This window comes from Lepisma saccharinum, chromosome 3 (assembly GCF_977018435.1).
Source record: "Lepisma saccharinum chromosome 3, izLepSacc3.1, whole genome shotgun sequence".
NCBI lineage: Eukaryota > Metazoa > Arthropoda > Insecta > Zygentoma > Lepismatidae > Lepisma > Lepisma saccharinum.
Window position 1 is genome coordinate 106,530,713 of NC_139231.1, and position 21,669 is coordinate 106,552,381.

A 21,669-nucleotide genomic window follows, 5' to 3' on the forward strand; every position below is an offset into this window, starting at 1 on the left:
TATACATTCTAAAAAAACTTCTAAAAACATGTATACATTTAGAAACAAAACCTCCCAACTGTACAAGAAGTTAATACGACATGCCCTTAAAAATTTAAGTTCAAAATTTCACCTTCACGTATCTTCCACCCACTTCTAAAACAAACAAAAAAGGCCAAAGCAGTCTTTTTCACATCTCTTACAATCAAAATATAAAAATGCTAACCAGGTTACATGGGAAAACTAAAGGTTATATAATATGATGCTTAAAATATCTATATATATATATATGTTCTCACATATTGATTTCCCAGCATGAATAACTGTATACCATTATTATCACTTAGGGTGTAATATTTATTTTATAAAAGAAAACAAAATGCAGATATATCCTTTCACAGATTTATTATTTTTTAGCAATTTACAATCATATTTTTACTTGCAAAAATGTTCAAGTCACTTAGGCCACAAGTGCTGATGCTGTACTGGATTCATACTTCCAGTTTGGTGGCAGAACGGCCTTCAATTTGTAGTATCGGGCTAATCTGTGAACTCTGGATTCCACCAGAATAAGACGGAACTTTGAGTCCTTGTCTTTCCTGAAAGGAGAAATTTAAAATGTTAGTGCTTAATATACATCTTTTCCAAGTAGACACAAAAAAGGCTATACTGAACTTTTAAACACCCTGTACATTTGGTTGTAGAGGAATAGGATTGTAAAACTGTCAATATGCGAGTCAAAGTACAAAGTGAGGTAAAAAGTGAGACTTTCTATTGTATCTGAAAATATTTTATGTTTTAAATATGTAATGTGGTTAATGTGAACAAACAGCTCAAATCATATTTAATAATTTATGTATGTTTTTTCCTTGGAGAAAATGCATACGCTTTATTAATTTCGCATGATTTGGATTACCCTGGCAAAGTTTTATGGTACATACAGATTAGGGATGGGACAGATTAAACTGTTCTCTATCGGTATCAGCCGATATAGGCATATTGGTAAAATTACACATTATTTTACTGATCCGATATAGATATCTTATACCATTTTGTTATAATCTTTACTTTATATAAAAAAAAAGTCTAAATATGCAACTTCTTTTGCACTGCAGTTACCTGAAAACACACATGTATGAAGGAGGTTAATGAACATTTGGAATTTTATATCGGATCGGTACAATATCGGTTTCAGGAAAATTTTGTATCAGTACTTTATCGGTATCGTGTCATTCTATAGAATGAGGGGATCTGAACCAGTTAACTGATGGGGTGATGTAAACTACTCATCATTCATCCTCTTGATGAGACCACTCGTCATTGACATGACGAGTTATTGCTTGGCATGCGAAAGGTACAAATTACACAAAGGAAATAAACTACTGAAAAGACAATGGCAACTCGTTGGATTTTGTGAACCGTTGAACCTGTATCATGGCTGGGTGTAGGATAATTACCTGTCTAACTGAAGTCTCTGAGCTGAATGAAAATAGCGAAGTCCTCTGTAAGCTTCTCTCTAACTTGTTGACCAAAGCGTGCTTCCACTATCGACCTCCGGTCTTGCTGACCTCCTCTCTCTACCCACTCAATTCCCAAAGTCCAGTCACTTCCCAGCTTGTCTCACCTCTATATTCCCTGGCCATCGAGCTCTTCCTCGATGCCGAATCGCCGAATCGTGTTTATTATCATAATTGCTACCATGCAAACCGCTGACACCAAACCCAGAAGTGTTACCTGTTTCCTGAATGCTCAGGATGTTTGCATGGCACAACACAATGCATTGTAAACATGCCTAAGAGGCTTGAGACAGCTGAGAAAAACAACAAGTGAATTCCCTGGTCAACATGAAGCGTTCAGAGAGACTTTAATAAAAATAAACATACAATCTTAGGGATTGATACGTTCGCGCCTTCTAGGAAAAATTTTCTCCTTTGAAAATTTAAAAATCGCAAAGCTTGACATGACTCAGGTTCGCCAATTCCATATATTTTCTTAAAAAACCCAAATATACAAAAGAAATACACCATAACATAACTTTCCCTTGTTTGCCGTAGCCTGAAGGAAAAAAAAAATTTTATTCCCTAAACTTTATAATGAATAATACCCTTAATACTAACAAATTCGTATGTTTATACGATGTAAAAAACAATAATATATACTATTATAGGACTAGAAATCACAAAAGTTCGTGTCGTTAAACGAAAAAAACTCTTAATGTACCACATTTTGTGCGTACGTACTGTTTATTATGTATAATTGCTCATCCATTTGCTCCTAGTCAAGAGTCTGTGATGCCTCGCCACGCGGTAACGACTCTGTGTGTTCCGCGAAGCCAACGGCTGGAGCGGAGCGTCTTGCAAGATGGAACGGAATTCATAATGTTTATTTATATTGCCACTTGATATAGACTCTTCAAATAAATAGAAAAACCTTAAAAGGGTGCACAAGTAAGTACACGTAAGTAAGCATGTAAAACATTGTCACTTCTCACTGTTTTGTCCGTGTAAAAACCTGATCATATCAAAGTGCGTATGTTTTACGAACTATGTAGCCACTGCACTCCTAAAATCGTTGAATATATGAACTTGCATGGCTGTGTTGCACATTCCAATGTATTATTATACAATATTCAATGCATATAGTGAGTTACACTGAAAACTGTCGCTGGTAAAAACTTAATTATAGCGTTCAATTTTCTTTTCTACATTAAACTGTACACTGTATACATATATCTGGCTTGGTGATTACCTTTGTATGACTGCACACAAAAATTATTAATCTTGCAAGTGACAAAACTATGTGCTTGAGTTATAAATATAAAAAAAAAGTTCTGCGAACAAATGTGTCGCTTTTAACATTCCATATTGGTGAGAAGAAAGAAAAAATATATCACAATAATAACTGCATGCTATAAACATATGCATAAAATATTGTCACTAAAGCATGCTTTCTAAAATGTTCGAAAGTGCTGTAATTATGTTTTTTATTGCTTGCATGTCTGTTTATTTATTCAAAGTGCAAAATTTCATCTTAAAAAAATTATGCACGAATTACACTGGTCAATTGACACCACTGGTGCGTGTCGCTTCCTTGTAGTATGATGTACACTTGCATGCATATAAAACTAGTTCTTATGCATGACACAAAACTGAAAAATGTATATAAGGGCTATGGAAAAGTATTGTTTCCCATAATGCATGTTAAATAACCAAATAGATACACATGATAGGAGCTCGCATGTGTATGTGTAGAACCACTGTAGCACAATTCTGTAATTATTGTTTGTGACCAGAACTGCTGTTTGTAGAAAGTACGTTTGCTATGCTGCTTCTTCTCTGTGGATTGCTTGTCGTCTTGACTGCATGGAGCAATGTAAAAATGTAGTAAATTACCCGTAGAACTTGGGAAATGGGGAAAAGTTGTAGTTCGAACTGCAGTGTGGAGGGAAATTTATCTAGCTCCATCACTAGGTGTTGTTGATAATGTATAGTCCGCTATACTGGGAAATGTATGGTTGACTACATCCTTCCTGTAAAAGGTAGTCTCCGTGCAGTAATAAGTAGAAATGTCTGCATGTCTCCCTCGTAGAATGGTGGTGACGAGTCTCTTCTTGAAATAGTACTTAAAATGTCTGCATGTCTCCCTCGTAGAATGGTAATCAGTCTTTCTGCCTGGTAATAATAGACTGCCTGCGGATGTCCGTCACGAAAAATGCCCATGGATGGTGTAGGCATTGCTTGTCCATGGTGCTCCGTATAGACAGGTTAGGTTAAAAGGAAAAATTATGACAAAGAAAGGAAATTGCAATAGGATGGGTATATATAATTCAAGTATGCATGTACACCAACCCAACTCATTTCCATTGCCTTTTCTTTAAAATTAAATTAACTTGCCTCATCAAAATAAAATATGATTAAAATAAATTGATAAAATAATTGCCATAACTCTTTGAAAATAAATAAGGAAAATTTAAATGAAATATCCAACCGTAATTAAAATATTAGTGTCCATGATTAATGTGTTGCCTTAACCTATTAATTATTACTGCGCTGCTCTAAATTAACCTGTTTCGCAAGTTGATGATGCTTAAACAAATAATATCCTAATGCTGATGTTAGTAATAAATTCCAAATAATAAATACTAATATAGACATGGGCAAAGGGTTTAAAATTAATTCTTGAAATGAAATGCCCTTGCTAATTGATTGATTAAGTTGCTTTAAAGCAAGTTCAAGCGGAGTCCATTGGGGAATAGTGAAATCAGATAAATTCTTGGGAATATTAGGTAGTAACTCAATTTCCTGCATTTTGACTTGTTCGAAAGCTAAAATTCTTGTGTGTAAAATTTGTTGATCCACAATAATTTGCGAAAAATCCTGATAATTAAAAAATAGAGATTCCCCTTCGTTAAGCTGAATTGATCTGTGCGTGTTCAAATTATTATTCAAATTCTGAATAACAATAAATTGACCTGAGCCTGATATTAAAATACCATTACGTGTCCTAATAAACTGGAATAATTTATTGTCAGTAATAGATTTCACTTCAAAATTACAAAATGTAGAATTAATAAACAAAGGTAAGTGTTGCAAGCATGTTCTAAATTCTGTTTAAATTCAAAAAAAATATTATGTTGTGAACCCTTAAAATAAATATATAAAATTTGTGTTGCGCAAAGCAAGCTGTTAGTATCTAAAAGCTTGCTTTGGCAAGCGTCTAATGGCCTCCTAACAAATGATAGGCCGGTGCAATTTGCTGTGGTTCATATTATGCAATGTAAGACAAAAAATTCAGTAAATGCTACTTCTGAGTTTCGTTGAAACTCCAGGTGGTAACAAAATATAGCATCAGGGAATTAAAAAGGTGAAATTCAAATTTGAAACACAATAAAATTAATAAAACTTTCTCAATTTCAAATTTTCTTTAAACAAAAGAAATTTAAGCACTCAAAACTTCTTGAGTCCGCCGTATACTTCAAATCACTTGGTCTTGTAAACAGACCCGCCGCGGAAAAGTATACTTGACCCATATAAGAATGGTGTGTCAATCCCTTAGGTATGTTTAAACAAAATAGATAGAGAATAGTTATGCTATATATTAATATATAAATAGAATTACTAGTTATTACCTACTGTACTAACATTAACAGGAAGTTAATCAGTAAGAAGTAATGAATTTATTGCTGCATGGTCAAATAAAGTGCAAATTGGGTAGATAAACTAAACTTCCTAATAATAAATATTAATAATAATAATTTCTCAAATTATAACATTTGTGGTAAACCACTCTGTTTAAATTTGACTAGGCTAACGATGCCGTGGCGACTTTTGCTGCACATGCCTGTGCTAATCACAGAGGCTTAGCCTGGCATGTTGCTAATAATCTTGATTACTCTAAGTGCATAAAGTGCTAAAATTGCCCTTTTGTAAAAATTTCCCTGATTTTATCAAAATTTCGTTTATCTTTATCCTGATTTAAACCAAATGTACGTCGATATCCCAAAAAATTTACTCACTATAAATATCTCTATAAAAAACGGGAAAATTTTGCGAGAAAAACGCAAAAAAATTTCGTCTTGCTGTTCCTTTGAAAATTATTGGTCGTGATTAGTCTGAAGTGCATAAATGCGACGTTTTACGGAAAATTTATCTATATAGAACAAAATATCCCTAACATTATTTACATGAACTTCTTTCGTAAAAATCAAATTCTGATGACTATATGCGTAACTAAACTGATTCCCTAAAATTTTACTGAACGAACGCCACTAACTCAAAAAAATATGCAAAGCCTGTGGTAAGTGTTTCTGAGCTTCTAGCGTGTTCAAAGTACTCGGGAGAGAGCTTGAGTGCAGAAAAGGAATTTGCTGATACGAGACATTCTAAATTGTGCAAGGTTGCATTTGTGGTCGCTGGACGTAACTGAAAATTTCTCTATGGCGACAACGAGAGCTCTGGCAAGTTCGCTGCCGTGTTCGGCGACTTCGGGTACGTTCGGGTGTCGTCGGAAAGGTGGAGGGGATAAGGTCGCTGCTTCGAGCAGCGGGCATAGGAACGGAGAAGGAAAATGCAACGCCAGGATTCGTTGATACATGGAATGACGCGTAACTGTTTACAAAACTTTAACTTACTACGAACAAAGTCTAGTAAGCGCTGCGGGAGTTCGAAATAAAGTCAAGGTCTTTGAAATGACGTAATAAATGGGATGGAAAGAGAGAAAACTTCGTTGCGCTTACGACAGTGTGTTACGTGAACACTTCCGTGCTCGTAAAAACAACAGTTGGGAAGCTGTTAGCAAACTAAATGACTAATAGACATTGCATAAGGTACAATCAAACATAAAAAATGAATTATACTTAAAATTTGAATCGTAATTAATATAAAATTCTAGGTGAACATGAGGTCGTAGAAAATATGGTCTGTAAACGAAACAACAGGTTCGGGAACCTGAAAATTTGGCTTACTTTCTGCTTTTAAAGTAACACTTGAAACTTTCTCGACTTTTACTGGAGACTGATTCGCAAATAACTCTTTAATTTTTACAACTGGCTGAACACAGTGTGAAATAGGCAATTCACTTTCCATTTTGCGGCTGTTTGGAACAAAATTAGGATCCTTGCTTACGGCAAATTTCTGAACTCTATCTTTAACGGACAAAATATTCTTCGGCAAATCTATACTGTCGTCTTTAGTGACTAAACTATTTCTGGATACGTCTTGAACTTCTTGTTGTACAATATGTGGAATAAGAACAGTTGGAGGAAAGGGCGGGGGAATTGGCGGGTGACTCGTTTTTAATGGTACCACTTCAACAATCGGTGCAATATCGTCGTAAATCTGCTCAATGGGCGGTGAATCATTATTAAGTTTGCTTAACTGTAATTCGTTGGTACACTCATGGTCATAAGTAATAGATTTCTTGCGTTGACATTGAAAATAACAGATTATGAAAATTATAAAAATACTAATAATAAATGTTGTTAATAATAAAATTGTAATTATATTATAAGGATAGTCAAAGGACTTGTTCAACAGATAAATGAAATTAGAAGCTTTTACGTATGGAAGAAATCCGTTTAAAATAACTAAAATCGCAATGATTTTCATGTTGCTTAGGCAATCCAAACAAACAGTTCTTCAGAGCTAATACGTACTTTAAGCCTGCCTAGTCTAATTAGTAAATATTTTAACTCAACTTTTAATTATTTCTGACTCTAGGCTCAAATTATCTGCGTGATTTATTTATTTAATATAATTTATTTATTCTCTAAATTTATTAGCACTGTTTAACTTATGTTATTTTAAATTTTACTGCAAACTTATTTAATTTCAGGTGTTAACTTTGTATAAATACTTAAAATCAATCGAACCGTACTGAGGTACAAGGTAAGGAAAAATTGAGTCTAATTTACTCCTGACTACCTGAAATAAAATAGTAATTATTATTTATGCGATCTTTAAATGCATTAAAATACTAACATCACTAAAACTTGAAGAATCTTTAATTCTCTCTACTCATTCTAAAATATGCTTAGCATATTATTGTGGCAAAGCTTTAAACTAAAACCGTTGTGGTTTACTCATAATCATTCTGCGATGGCAGAATGGATTTCCAGGATTATCGGTTGCAATCCAATATCCAAAGGAAAATACTTGTTAGTGTAGCGCAATAAAATCTTGACGTCGACGTCTACATATTCATATAATATAAATATTCTCATACTTGGCGCTTAAAAATAAACTTTGCTAATAAATATGGAGTACCTAAAAAAATTCTAGTGATGTATTCGCTGAGCTAGTATTATTAATACTGCAAAACTTTTGTGCCAAAGCACATTATTGAATAATAAGTCTGCTTTTAACCTTTAATATTATTAGTGCTATTTTGTTATAAATTATTATTATGTCACGCGAGTGGATTTAAAATATTACACCTGTTTCACTTTAATAAATGCCGTAACTTGGAGCAAACTTGCAATATTTATATTTAAGATTTTAAAACAATCTGCATTTTAAAGTTTTTAACATTCGAAGCTACAACGTGCTAAGGATAAATATTCAACTGTCAAACGAAACTGTTTCGGACAGGGAAAAAAAAAATATAAATATATACTAACAAAAAAAATCTCGTTAATATGTGAGAAACGTCCACGCCGTGTGATGCTCTCCTAATTCTCTTCTAGTTATTCAAAATAAGTTGGCTGTGCCTAACTTTGCTTAAAGCATATAAGTATATGTATATCTGTGTACGGATTCATTCTCGTCACTACTGCTTACCTGTGAACGGACATCTCTCGTCACTGCAGCCTATTTATACATCTATTACTTCTCAACTAGAACTTTTAATTAATCGGGCGGTTTATACCCTAAATCACGGTACGCCACTCTAACTATATACGCTTGGCGTAATAGCGGACATAATTGTACAGCGTGTCGAGGAATATAATTAGCGTTTCGTTTCTTTACATATTAACATGAACTAAAATTTTCAGGCAATGTATGCGTAAGTTAAGGTAACATAAGGCAAGTGACTATCTCGTATAAACTTGACTATCTCCTTAAACTAAGCTCCCTTCATGAGGTGCTAGGAGACTTCAGTCATTAAGAATATAAATGAGTGGTCCTCGGGGCCTTATACGTTCCCAAAACTATATATGTATAAAAATGTGATATCCTCGTTGCAATAATCTTAGCAGTTATAGTTCAAGCATTCTAAATCATTTACAAGTTACGGCCAGTTTTAAACAAAATTTAAATTAAACTTTTAAGAAATCTCAATTAATAATAATAACAAAATATTGACTCAAACAAGCATACTCTCTGCCATGACTCGTTAAACTGCACCATAGTGCTGATTGACTCTGACTCGGTGGCACTAATTTATTTTCCTCATTCATAAATAACTTTAAAATCCACTTTTAATTCACGTTGTTAATTAATTAAAATATTAAGGGTAAAATCGTTTACTGTTCACTGTAGCTTACTGCATCCTCATAACCAACGTTGTAATAATTTTCGTATTCAAGATTATGTAAAAAAAAAAATTCTAAAATCACTGTCAATGCAAGAAATCTTCAAATCTAAATGCCTTTCCCTTCTTCCTTATATAAAATTCTGGATGGTAAAAATTTCCCAGGTGGGAATTTGTCGTAGCCATAGTACCGGGTTCGTGAGTGAACCACAGAGCTACCAGGAGCAGATTGATAGGGAATCGTCCACGGACGTCCCTGGGCCGGCCACATTTTTGATGAAATGGGCCTCCCTAAAATCCGACATCGAACCTTCCGCCACGCGGAATGCCGGACGCTCCTGATACCATAGCGCCAGCCCGACGCGGGTAACCGCGACGGAGCTAGGGCGCAGTTCCTCCGCATTCTTACATTTCGCTGATTATCGACCCAGCTTGAAGTCGATAAGTTTCATCTGATTCATCCTCATGTTAGACTAAACATCTATCATGGCATATATAAATTCTTCTCCCCCCCTAAATGCAAAAGCTTTAAGCCCTATGTATTTTCAAAATTAATTTTGGCAAGACTATACCAAAAAACTAAACAAATAAGCAAAATTTGAGGGTGGGTTTGAATTTAAACTGGTTAAAATTTAACTGCAACTCTTTTCTCATCGCATTTCCGAAAAAAATGCATGAGAAGCCCTAGCAAATCCACCACGTGTCATTCTATAGAATGAGGGGATCTGAACCAGTTAACTGATGGGGTGATGTAAACTACTCATCATTCATCCTCTTGATGAGACCACTCGTCATTGACATGACGAGTTATTGCTTGGCATGCGAAAGGTACAAATTACACAAAGGAAATAAACTACTGAAAAGACAATGGCAACTCGTTGGATTTTGTGAACCGTTGAACCTGTATCATGGCTGGGTGTAGGATAATTACCTGTCTAACTGAAGTCTCTGAGCTGAATGAAAATAGCGAAGTCCTCTGTAAGCTTCTCTCTAACTTGTTGACCAAAGCGTGCTTCCACTATCGACCTCCGGTCTTGCTGACCTCCTCTCTCTACCCACTCAATTCCCAAAGTCCAGTCACTTCCCAGCTTGTCTCACCTCTATATTCCCTGGCCATCGAGCTCTTCCTCGATGCCGAATCGCCGAATCGTGTTTATTATCATAATTGCTACCATGCAAACCGCTGACACCAAACCCAGAAGTGTTACCTGTTTCCTGAATGCTCAGGATGTTTGCATGGCACAACACAATGCATTGTAAACATGCCTAAGAGGCTTGAGACAGCTGAGAAAAACAACAAGTGAATGCCCTGGTCAACATGAAGCGTTCAGAGAGACTTTAATAAAAATAAACATACAATCTTAGGGATTGATACGGTATCGGGCAAAATTTCATATCGTCCCATCCCTAATACAGATGAATATTTCAAATTAACAGGCATATACTGGAAGTAACTTTAATACAATCATGTATTTCAAATTCGACTTTCGCATTTTTATGTTTGTGTCAAACGTATCCTAATCACTCAAGTGGGCAATAGGTGTATAACAGTATTCCAAAAATGGATGCCTCGAACTCAGAATATTCACACGTTTCATGGTCAAATCTTCCCAAAACCAACAATGCCATCTCAATACATAATCATTTCTTTATTAAAAAAGCGAGTATTCTGAGACTGTCATACAGTAATAGTGCATCTCTTTTTTTCTAGAACTATAATTATTTCGCCATTACTATTGTGTGATAAATTTTCCTTTTTTATAAATCAGCTATTGCAATTAAAATTTTTGTATAGTTTGAACCACTATATCAAACTTAACCTTCAAACAAGATTATTAATAAAGTATATGAGCAGACTACAACCACAACTATATGGTTTTAGAACAATACTTAATGACGACTTAAGTTATGAAAAATTAAGAATAGTATATAGTATATATAAAAAATTAGCACATATTAATGTTATAAATATATGAGTTTACTACAGTTGCAAAGAAATTTCTTTATCATATCCAATCCTGTATGTCAGTTGAAAGAGATATTTGAGAGTGAACTATACTAGTAATAATATGCCACAAAGTGATTCTACTCAATCACAAATTAAGTGAATAAAAGGTAAAGCTTATTTGGCACAAATAACTAAAATTCATGGCAATACTTTGAGATTCTGATATTCAATCGTAAAAAGAGCCATAGAGTTGTCAACCATACTGACAGATGAATATCGCGCTTTCAAATTAGAAAATAAATTGCTTTTAGTTATCATAACCTATTACAATTTCACATTGATAATTGATGATAAATAAGACAACTCCCTTGTTCATAGGCATCTCTTATTAACTAAGAAATTAAAAAATAATGCTTCAGAATGTAAATTTAAAAACCTTAATTTACATATTTGGATCAAAATTGCACATGTATTCAGAATGCTTGATTATCAATGTATGTATATAAATATATACTAGTGCAAGTAAATATGCATGAAACAATAAGTGGACCAGATGAATGAAATATTTACTCCAATAATTGCCACTTGATGATGTTGGATTAATTTTTTTTTTTACTATTTTATAACCTTCACATATGTATATATATATGTATCTTATTTTTGATAACTTCTAAGTTGTAATCCACACTTGATGAAAGCATCACAACACAATTCAAATTCTCCACTCTTATTATGAAATTTTATTACACAAGCCTATCACCATAAAACTTCTTGTTATAGGAAAAAGTGATCATATCCATGAATCTTGAGATATCCAATGAACATAGTACCTGTACGAAACTTTTATGTGAAAAAGCTTTTAAGCATAAATACACATGAAGGAAATTATGTATTTAGTACAATTATCATTTGTTCAACGCAAACAAAATTTGCGTAATGGTAAGAGAAATTCACTTTTGATCTTCAGGTTTGCATACTGATTGTACTAATGAGGATAATATTTTATTACGTATTAATCATATCACTTTTCCTCAGCCTTTAAAAAATAAACCTTGAACTGTAACCTGGGAAGAAAGTGACAACTTTCTTCTACATTTTGCATATTACTAATATATATCACTATGTCTCGCTAAAAGACCACAACACTTCGGAAAAATCAAAATTACATCACCTTTCATTACTGCATCAATGCTGAGGTTCCACCAACGATAAGATCACCGCCATGACACTCAAGAGGATTTTTACTTACAAATATCACGGAACTTTGAATTACTTCCTCAACTTGGAAGATAAAACAGTACACTATATATGTATCCTCACATGTGTAACAATTTTTTACAATCTGTGAGTGAACGGCTGATTACCCATGCCAAAAACAAGGGGGGAAAAACGTATGTCTTTCCTACAAAAACAACTGTGAAAAACAGACACCTTTCTCACAACACTCTGGCTCACATGAGCAATTCTGCAAATGGATTTGCATCAGTTTCTTTAAAAGATGGAACATTGTAAACATGTGATTTCAATACAAAATTAATCTTTTTACCCTCACTAATCACAATTAGTTAATAAAAATAAATATAGCTAACAAATAGTTTATAATGCAAGAGGTAGATGTTTCATGCAATTGCTCATACTTGAGTGCCACAAAGATACATTTTGACTTAATATCTTTTTGCACAACACTTTCTATATTAGGTACAGTCCTATTAGCTAAGTTCACAAAACTCTTAACAACTATTTATACAATGCTAAGGCAAGAATTTGAAAGTAATGCTGTAAATTAAATGCTAAGTTACATCATGTAAGCAATTTAACGGAAACGTTATAGGTGGACCAGGGATTTTTTTCTTCTTTTTGTGGGGATCAAGGAAACCCACCAATCAGTGATGTCTACAAGAAATGAGTCTCATTTCTAGGTGCCTGTGACAGCAGCAGGAGTAACATTATTTGTGGATTAGTCAGCCAATGTCTGCCTGTAACTTGTAGTGATACGAGGTCATTCCCCCTTCTGGTTGCAAGTATTTAATTCTTGAGGGATGATATGTATGAAGGTAAAAGTTCTCCATGCACGTAGCACTGTGCCACGAACGCACATTTAGAGGATGCGGGGGTAGGGTACCCATATATTTTCAATGTGTTATTTTTTCAGGTGATGTGATCAGCACCATGCTCCAGCTGCCTTTACCCTGCAGGATTGCCTCCAGGTATTCATTGACTCGAGGCTGGGTGAGCCCTGGAGCCACTTTATACTGGGACAAGGCTAGAAAAATTCCGACCTTGGATCACCCACCCTGGGAATCAAGCCCGGGCCCCCCACGTGATACATCAGATGCCTTACCGACTACTCTGCAGCTCTAGATAATATGTATGCTTCAAAATAATTTACTGGAACCAAAGGAGCAAAGTGTGCACTGCTTCAACAGTGAATTAGAAGGCAACGATGCAGTTACCACTGATGACCGAGTAATTTAATGCCATTTTAATCTTAGCACATATGTATTCAGTTGAATACTTTCAGTGTTTGGAGTAATTTATGGTGATTCACATGGAAATTTATGCATGCTATTACTGTCAGAGGGAATGAGGACAATAAAAAGGGGTTATCAGCCTAGAACGGTAGCATGTCAAGGTAAAACTGGGAACTGGTGTGTGGAGAAGTGATAGAACGCTGGAGAGAGAGTATTTCAAAGAAGTATTGAATAGACCCACAAATAAAAATGACATAGGATGTCAGCAATATTCTGGCCCCCACCAGTTTATTAATGAACCCACAGTAGGAGAAATTAACCAAATAATCAGAAATTTAAAGAATAATAGACCCTCTGGTGAGGACAATATCACTGCGGAGATAATAAAGAAAGGGGACATCATGATTTGGAAAAAAGAAAAAAAGTCTGAAGAATGGTGCATAGGATTAATATGCCCCATTCATAAAAAAGGAAGTAAACTGAACTGTGAAAACTACAGGGGAATAACGTTACTATCAGTAATATATAAATTTTTTACCAATGTTCTGGCTGGGAGATTGAAGGAATACATAGAGGAAGTTATAGGAAAATATCAAAGTGGGTTTAGGCAAGGATGCTCCACCACAGATCAAATCTTCACCCTTAGACAATTTTGGAGAGTACATAGATTTTGAACTAGCCTTTGATAGTATAAATAGATCCCAAATATACGAGATTATGAAGGAATTTGGAATACCAGACAAAATAGTAAATCTAACTAAAATGACTTACTAAGCCACTTAATAAAGCTAAAATTCAAAATAAACTCTCAGACACGTTTGAAACCATAACTGGAGTTTGACAAGGAGATGTCCTTTCAACAGCACTCTTCATATTAAGACGGGAAGTAATTTCTGCCTACTTTTGGAGAAACGAACCTAGTATTTTTCCAAAGTTAAATGAACATTTTTGATAATAGATAGATGCACCAAGAGGGCCATCCAGACTTTTTAAAAATATAAAAGTAAAAAATCCTATGATGATGCAAGTTTCCTTTGGCATTTCGACAATTTCTTTTCATAACAAAGATATTTTCGACATCCAGTTAGAATACGTGTGCATGGGGGAGGAGAAGGTGATAGGAGTTGTTTTTCCTTTCCTCTTTGTAATTGTTATATTTTTAGGGTATAAAGATAAGTTACTGAGTGAATATGAATCAGATTAGTACGTTATTACTTCAACACATGTTGTATTCCATGTTACCAAAGGAGGATAAACATCTTGGTCAGTGGCGAAACCTCAAGGAGGGAGTGGGGAGGGGGACAATGCGAAGGTTTTTTTTTGGACATTGTGAAGGTTTTATTATTATTATTATCATAACATCACATTTCCAATTTACCTTTGGTTTTGAAAAAATAATGAAAGATAGTTGTGCACTTGTTAAATTAACCTGTACTCAAGTTTCCGGGAACAGCAAGTGTGTGACACAAAGATCTGTACACAGATAATACTCGAGGTCAAGTATCTTGCAAATCAAGCGTAAGGTGAAATTATCCCCATAGGAGTTCGCGGCTTCTGTTTAGTTCTCTTCGGAACTCTACCAAGCTTTGTTCGTACAGATGCAGTCTCATGTAACACTAACCCCAATGAGGTCCTGAAAGCCAACGATGCACCTGTTGGTAATCCTTCCACTTTCTTTCGTGTTTGCGGACATCCCTCTCTTTAGTGACCTCCCGCAGTCAAAAAGGTCATCTTCCTTGAAAGTGGTGGACGTGTCTCAGACATAGTACATAGAATTTTCCTGGAAATTCAAATACCTGGGCTAATCCCCCTTTTCCTTTCCAACTTTACACTTTTGTTTGTCCCGACTGGGTTTCAGCACAAGGAACGTGGCAGGGGAATAATTTTCTTTGAACGATAGACGACGGCAGTTAGTTTCTGGAAAGTGTAGTGATGGGTTTGGATTTCCTCCCACGCCAAGCGATAGAATTATGCATTCAATTTTTCTTAGAAATCATATGCCGAAAGTATACCGAAAGCAAAGTCACTTCGGAATATCACTGTACTGAAGTCAATCACCTGAAACTGAAGCTACCGACTGGTAAGTTTTCATTCTCCCCTTACATTTTGTTTACTAATTATTATTTTCTCTGTTAAAGGACAAAAAAAAAAAAAAAAAAAAGACGAGATTGGTTTCACATTACAGCTTTACTGTTAGTTTTAGACATCGTGTCCAGGGCTGGTATATAGCCAATTATTCTTGTGTTCACGGATGATTTAATGTTAGTTTGGGAAGAGTGATCCTTTAGTTTTAGAGGAGGTTGAAGAGGCATGATCTCATTTTTCAACAATGGGGGAGAGGAGGAAGACGACCACACAATTGCCTTGCTCTTAGCTTCACGTAATATTTCTCTAATATTCGCAACATCTGATCAATTGTCACATAAAAAAATTGTAAAGTTGAGATGCACTGTTGCAACACAGCATCCTTTGGTGGGTTAATTTATTCATCGGCCCTCGTCAGAAATGCATACATATAAAATGTAATAATAATGATTACACACACACATAATTTTTTATATATGTATATAATATAACCTTTGTTATTTTAAATATGGAATTATACAAGTAGCGGCATCGGTTCAAAGTGGTATCGGCTCAGCCTTATCAATGACCACAAAATAACAGAACTTGATATTGAAGATAAAATTTCAGCAGGCAACAAAAATGTCTCCAGGCCTTTGTGGATATATTTCGGAAGAGATGACTATCGAGGGCTTTAAAACTCAAGAGTATATAAGACACTGATCCGACCAACAATACTGTATGGAAGTGAAACCTGGGTACTCATGGAGAGATTGTCATTAATGCTGATGACATGAGAAAGGAAAATACTACGAAAAATATACAGACAAAAATATGATGGTGAAGGATGGAAAATACTTTATAATCATGAATTGAAGAAATTATATAAATCTCCTGATATTATAACTGAAATCAAGGCAAGGAGATTGAGCTGGGCAGGACATCTTATTAGAATGAATGATGACGAGAGTAGTAAAGAAATTTTCCGTAAAACCAGAAGGCAGACAAAGAAGAGGATATGAAGAAGATCCAGGATATGATGTGGATAGAGACATCAGAACACTGGGGATAAGAAGATGGAGACAAAAGGATCAAGCAACATAGACAAGAATGGACCGGCATTGTTGAGAAGGCTAAGGCTATTGATTGATTGAGTGATTTAGTTTATTTTACTTCGCGTTTTGTGCCTCTTGGCTAATTTGCGAAGATGGGGATGAGTGATGAAATGATGAAATTGATGAATGGACATTCACAAACAACCAAACCCGACCGGGATTCGAACCCGGGACCCTTGGCGTCGCAGCGTGATGTGCTAACCACTCGGCCACAGGGTCGGGCAAGGCTAAGGCTATACTACAAGGGCCGTAATGCCAAAGGAAATTAAAATTTCATGCAGTGTGAAGCATGAAGCCTCTCTCAATTTAAAACTGATAAGCAATTCCCTCTGTTACAATATTCTACCACTTAGAAGCTTTCATTATAAATTCAGTCATGTAATGATTATTATGTTTACCTATTCCTCTCCAAATGCTTGCGGATGGCTACAGCCTTCTTGATCAGGTAGTACAAATCTTCTGGAAGGTCTGGAGAAAGTCCCATGCTCTTCATTATTCGAAGAATCTTGTTCCCAGTCACGAATCGTACCTGCGCCACTCCGTGGGAATCCCTAAGGATAACACCTAACAGAAACAAAGCAAATAGTATTAGGAAAACTTATTCATCAAGATGTTTTAAATTCTTTTTCAGAAATAATAATTCTAATTATCATTGTTTATTTTCATTCTATAATCAATATACACTGGCATCCAAAAATTCAATAAATGAGAATAAATACAACACCTGTCAGTTGTACACTGTATTGAAACCATTCTGCTTACCCTGTTTGGCAGATGGAGTGGTTTTCCCCTCGTCTTCCGATAAGGTAGAGCTGAAAAGCAGATAGAAATGGGCCCTGAGTTGATAGGTCTGTTGGATGCTGGTCACAGCCTTGGCACATTGTGTTGTTTGTGGGTGTAATAGTGATTGTTCCCATTAGAATATGGTTAAATGCAATCATGATGCCGATTTTATATACGTAACTCTAACTGAACAAACCGGTGGTAGTGTCTTAGGAGCTGAACATATCACAGTGTCGTTTGCAGACTGGAAAATGCCCCAAGATGGAAATGTTGGCTGACCCCCAAAATAGAAAGGGCAGGGTACAGTCAAGGATCTTGCCCAGCACTGTGCAGTAGCCACATGGACAACAATGAGGGTTGCATAACTCCAATCCTGCAATATGTATTCCACTGAACGAAGTGCCCATCTAGCCTGGTGCATACAACATGATGTTTGCATAAAGAACAGTGGGAATATGCTGTCAATTTGTAAAGAGTCCAAAACCAGTCTGAAAAGTGACAAGACAACCTACTTCATCTTCATCTGGAGAGAACTTGATAGACTGCACAATCCTGCCATCATCATTTAAAGGAACCATTATGGAGGTGAAGTTGTCATGGTATGGGGTGCACTTATGTCTCTACATGTGTCTCAAAGAGGAACTCTCAATAGGTCAAAAATATCAGGAAGTTATCTTCAACAATATGTTCTATTGTTCACGGGTAAGGTGTGGCTGTTTATGGATAGAAGATATGATACAAGGCTTTTGGAATGGCCAGCCCGTTCCCTTGATTTAAACCCTACTGAGCATACATGGGTAGGGCACATATTTTTGGTATATAAAAAAGCAAAATTTCGGTACAAAAACAGTCAATTTCGGTTTCAAAAGCAGTATATAAAATGACATTTTAGTTTTAAAATTGTAAATATAATCCTAAATTTGATTTAAAAATTGCACTTATCACACAAAATGAACTTCTCTTGAGGGGAGGGGGCAGAATAAGATTTCACATCTTGCTCTTCAGTCATAGAAAATTAAATCAAACTTTTATTATTAATGTTAGTATTATTTTTTTATTTTACATGCCATAAAATTAAAATTAAATAAAAAATACTTTGGCATTGTACGTAACCACAGAGATATTTTTAAATGCAAAATCCTGCTGAGTCCACAATTTAAATGGAAACTGGATTTGCCTTGGTCATTTTCCCGATGCACAGATATCAGAAACCACTTATCTACTCTCCATGGTACTTCTAACCCATGTTCTTACATGCCAAAGGATATGGGGGGGGGGGGGGGGGGAGGTAATTCAAAATGACAGTACGTGAAGTGTTCAAGTCAGATCCCAACTTTAGGAAATGGTTTTCTGACTTTTCATGAAGAACAGGCAAGAAATTACAAAGAATCGTATTTACAAGATTTACAAGTGGTCAAAGTTCAGTATTATTTTTGCAAAGATAGAATTTTTAAAATTTCCAATCTCATTTTTTCCAACCTGGTCATGAATGGCACATCATTTTCAGTCCCAAACATTGGGATTATAAAAATTTCCCTTACCAATTCTGTCCCAACCAAAAATGTTCAATCCTGCACACCCAAGTTACTGCATTCAACATGATTCTAATGCCTCAAAGTTAAAGCATTCTTTGGTTATTTTGCGGTAACTTACAGCCTGTAATCACAGAAAACAACACTATATGTAATAAAATATCATTACAATTTCACCATTCGATGTGACTGTTTCTAGATAATTCAGGGGGGTGGGAGCAACGCCCTCTCAGCAGGCATTATTGCCACAATCCTTGGGTTCACAGCATCCATGATGCTAAATACTCTGCCTCTATGATTGAAATTTCGGTAAAAGTTCGGTATATCGGAGACACATTAAAATTGGATATTTTGTGTTTCGCATGGTTCGTTCTTACCATTTGTGTATTGCTGAACATAGTTCAAGGTGCCATTATGCTTTTTACATGAAAACAAAGACAATTTTTCACATACAGAGTGTGTTTTTGTATTCCTTTCTTCGCTTCCGTAACACAAGTTATGGCGGGCACATTTTGACTCACGTTGTGGGTATGCAGGGTTTTCAACCTTCTTCACCGAAAAATGCCTACTATAGTGTTAGTCACGTGTGAAAATTTTACATTATGCACGAGTAGCTTACGGATAGCCCCACACAAACCATTATGCACAATAGCCTCACGAACCATTTCCGATAAGTTTAGGTTAGGTTTGGTTAGGCAAGCCTAGTGAAAAAAAAGGGGCGTTGAAACACTGAAAGGGGCTTACGCCATCAAACGTACGCAGCATGCAGTTCACGTAGCGAAAGCAATGGCAGAAAGAAAATACCTCGACGAATGTTGGAAAGCTTGCAGAAACTCATATCCGTAAGTAGTTTTTTCTGTAAAAATGAAGAAATGTGTCTCCGATATACCGAACTTTTACTGAAATTTCTTATGTATTGCTTGCTACCGAAACGATGGGAAGTTAGTTGCTTACCGATTTGGGATGGTGTCAAACCCTTTTTAGCCAGTTTGAAAATCTGCTCTTTCACATCTTCTGATGTAAGTTTAAGCCATGTTGGTACACTGCGACGATATGGCAAAGCCGACTGGGATATACCCTTACTGAAAAGACGAAAAAAAAATATATAAAACTCTTGTTGACGTATATCTATAGACTGTAAAATATGATTCACTGAAATGCCTGCAAATATGTTGCAACTACACACACGCACACTGTAAGAAGCGTTAATACGATCTAAATAGAAAACTGCATTTCCAATTTTTTTTGTAGCACATTATACACATGCAATAGTTACTGAAATCTCCTGAAATATAGGCAACACGAACAACAGTGGGTAAGCAACAGGCAACATAGGGAACACTTGAATAGTGTTAAGCAATCGGAATATTATATCTACCTTTTTGTAAATTAATATAAGTCCACAATGGTTCATCATATACATACACTTATCGCAGTCGGTCAATACTACATCATGTTAACAACACTGAAATTAGAGCATATTTACGCTCCGAAGCTTTCGTAACTACCGATATTCCCTCACTCACTTCTAGAAATAAAACTAGAACCTGAGAACCCTATTCTTCTTTTCTTATTATCTGGTTAAACTTTTAATATTTTCTTAAAAATCTACTTTGGCAATTCTGTTTGTCCATCCACGTTAGTCCGAACATGTGGTTTAACAACTTTTGTACTATTTCCACATTTTATGTGCTTCTGCGCTGAAAAATGCAATTAAATCAATAATATTACATTCATAGAGGATTTAACTATTTATCTAAAGGGTACATACTCGCACCTAAACAAAATTAAAATAAATCAAGAAATATTTACCCAGGTGCGTGCATCCGACCCATGATGGCTTGTCTTGTGTAGTTACCAGAGGAAGTCGGAGGAAGTTACGTTTGCATCCGGGCACTGCGAGTTTGGGATTGTGAAGAAATATGGCGACGTTTGGTACGGAGATTAGGAAGGCTTGGCTGTCAATATTACAAAAATAGTACTTTATATTACTACGTGTTGTAGATGTTTACTACCGTTCGCTAAAAACGTACAAAACAACGTTGGAAAATCTAGGTAATAAGCTCGTGTGTATAAGTGTGCTGTGAAGTGCCTAGGTAAAAATAATAGGTTGACCGGGATGAAGTGAACCCGTGTAGATGTGTTCATTCCGAGGAATTCGTAAACCGTAAATGATTCGAGAAGGATTGTTTTTGTAATTTCGCGTACAAACTACATATCATTCATAAATTATGAGTGAATTTGAACGAATGTGAAAATTACAGTGCAGCTTGCTTCGCTGATTTGTGGAGTGCTTCGCTGGAAGGACCTTAAAAATGGACACTAGTGGGTTTAGGTAGCTATACACAGTAGCTTGCGTAGTTGATATGACCGTAGCTACTTAAGAATGTCTTAAACAGCGCAAAATACAGTTTCTTTTAATATCTACATAATATAAATTTCATTTACCCTTCAAATCTGAGGGTAATCCCGTCTATTTTTATAGCTTCTATGTTATATAGGCCATATAGCTTGCAAAGAAGGGTACCTATTCGTAGTTTCTACATTTTGTTACTGCCTAAGATAACGAAATTGTGAAAGTTATATTTCCCTGCCTTTTCATAAAACACATTAAAATAAGTATCATTCAAAGGAGGGCTGTGGTATCATACTTGGAGAAAATAGTGGTAATTAGGAATGTAAACAGATGGAAATTATTTTAAAAATCAAATTCCTTTTGTTGTTACCGCATATATTTTTAATTTTTGGGGAATATTCCATATGTCGTAATTATTACTTTCATTCAGGAATGATGAAAGTCTAGTTTG

The 21,669-nt window shown here is 35.4% G+C and overlaps 2 protein-coding genes across 2 annotated transcripts in view; one reads left to right on the forward strand and one right to left on the reverse strand.

Annotated features, from left to right (window-relative positions):
* Positions 1 to 367: 367 nt before the first annotated feature.
* On the reverse strand, positions 368 to 20,823 carry RpS13 (ribosomal protein S13). Its single transcript, XM_083119097.1, has 4 exons — positions 20,675 to 20,823; positions 19,817 to 19,944; positions 16,946 to 17,111; positions 368 to 578 (listed from the first exon to the last, which is right to left on the reverse strand). Exons 1-4 carry the CDS (start codon positions 20,695 to 20,697, stop codon positions 440 to 442), a joined length of 456 nt encoding a protein of 151 aa, XP_082975223.1. The 5' UTR covers positions 20,698 to 20,823; the 3' UTR covers positions 368 to 439.
* Positions 20,824 to 20,957: 134 nt separating this feature from the next.
* The window catches only part of LOC145985630 (uncharacterized), a 63,306-nt gene continuing 62,594 nt past the window's right edge, over positions 20,958 to 21,669 (forward strand). The window contains exon 1 of the mRNA XM_083119700.1: positions 20,958 to 21,197. The gene's annotated coding sequence lies outside the window, so the exon portion shown is untranslated. The remainder of the gene's footprint in view (positions 21,198 to 21,669) is intronic.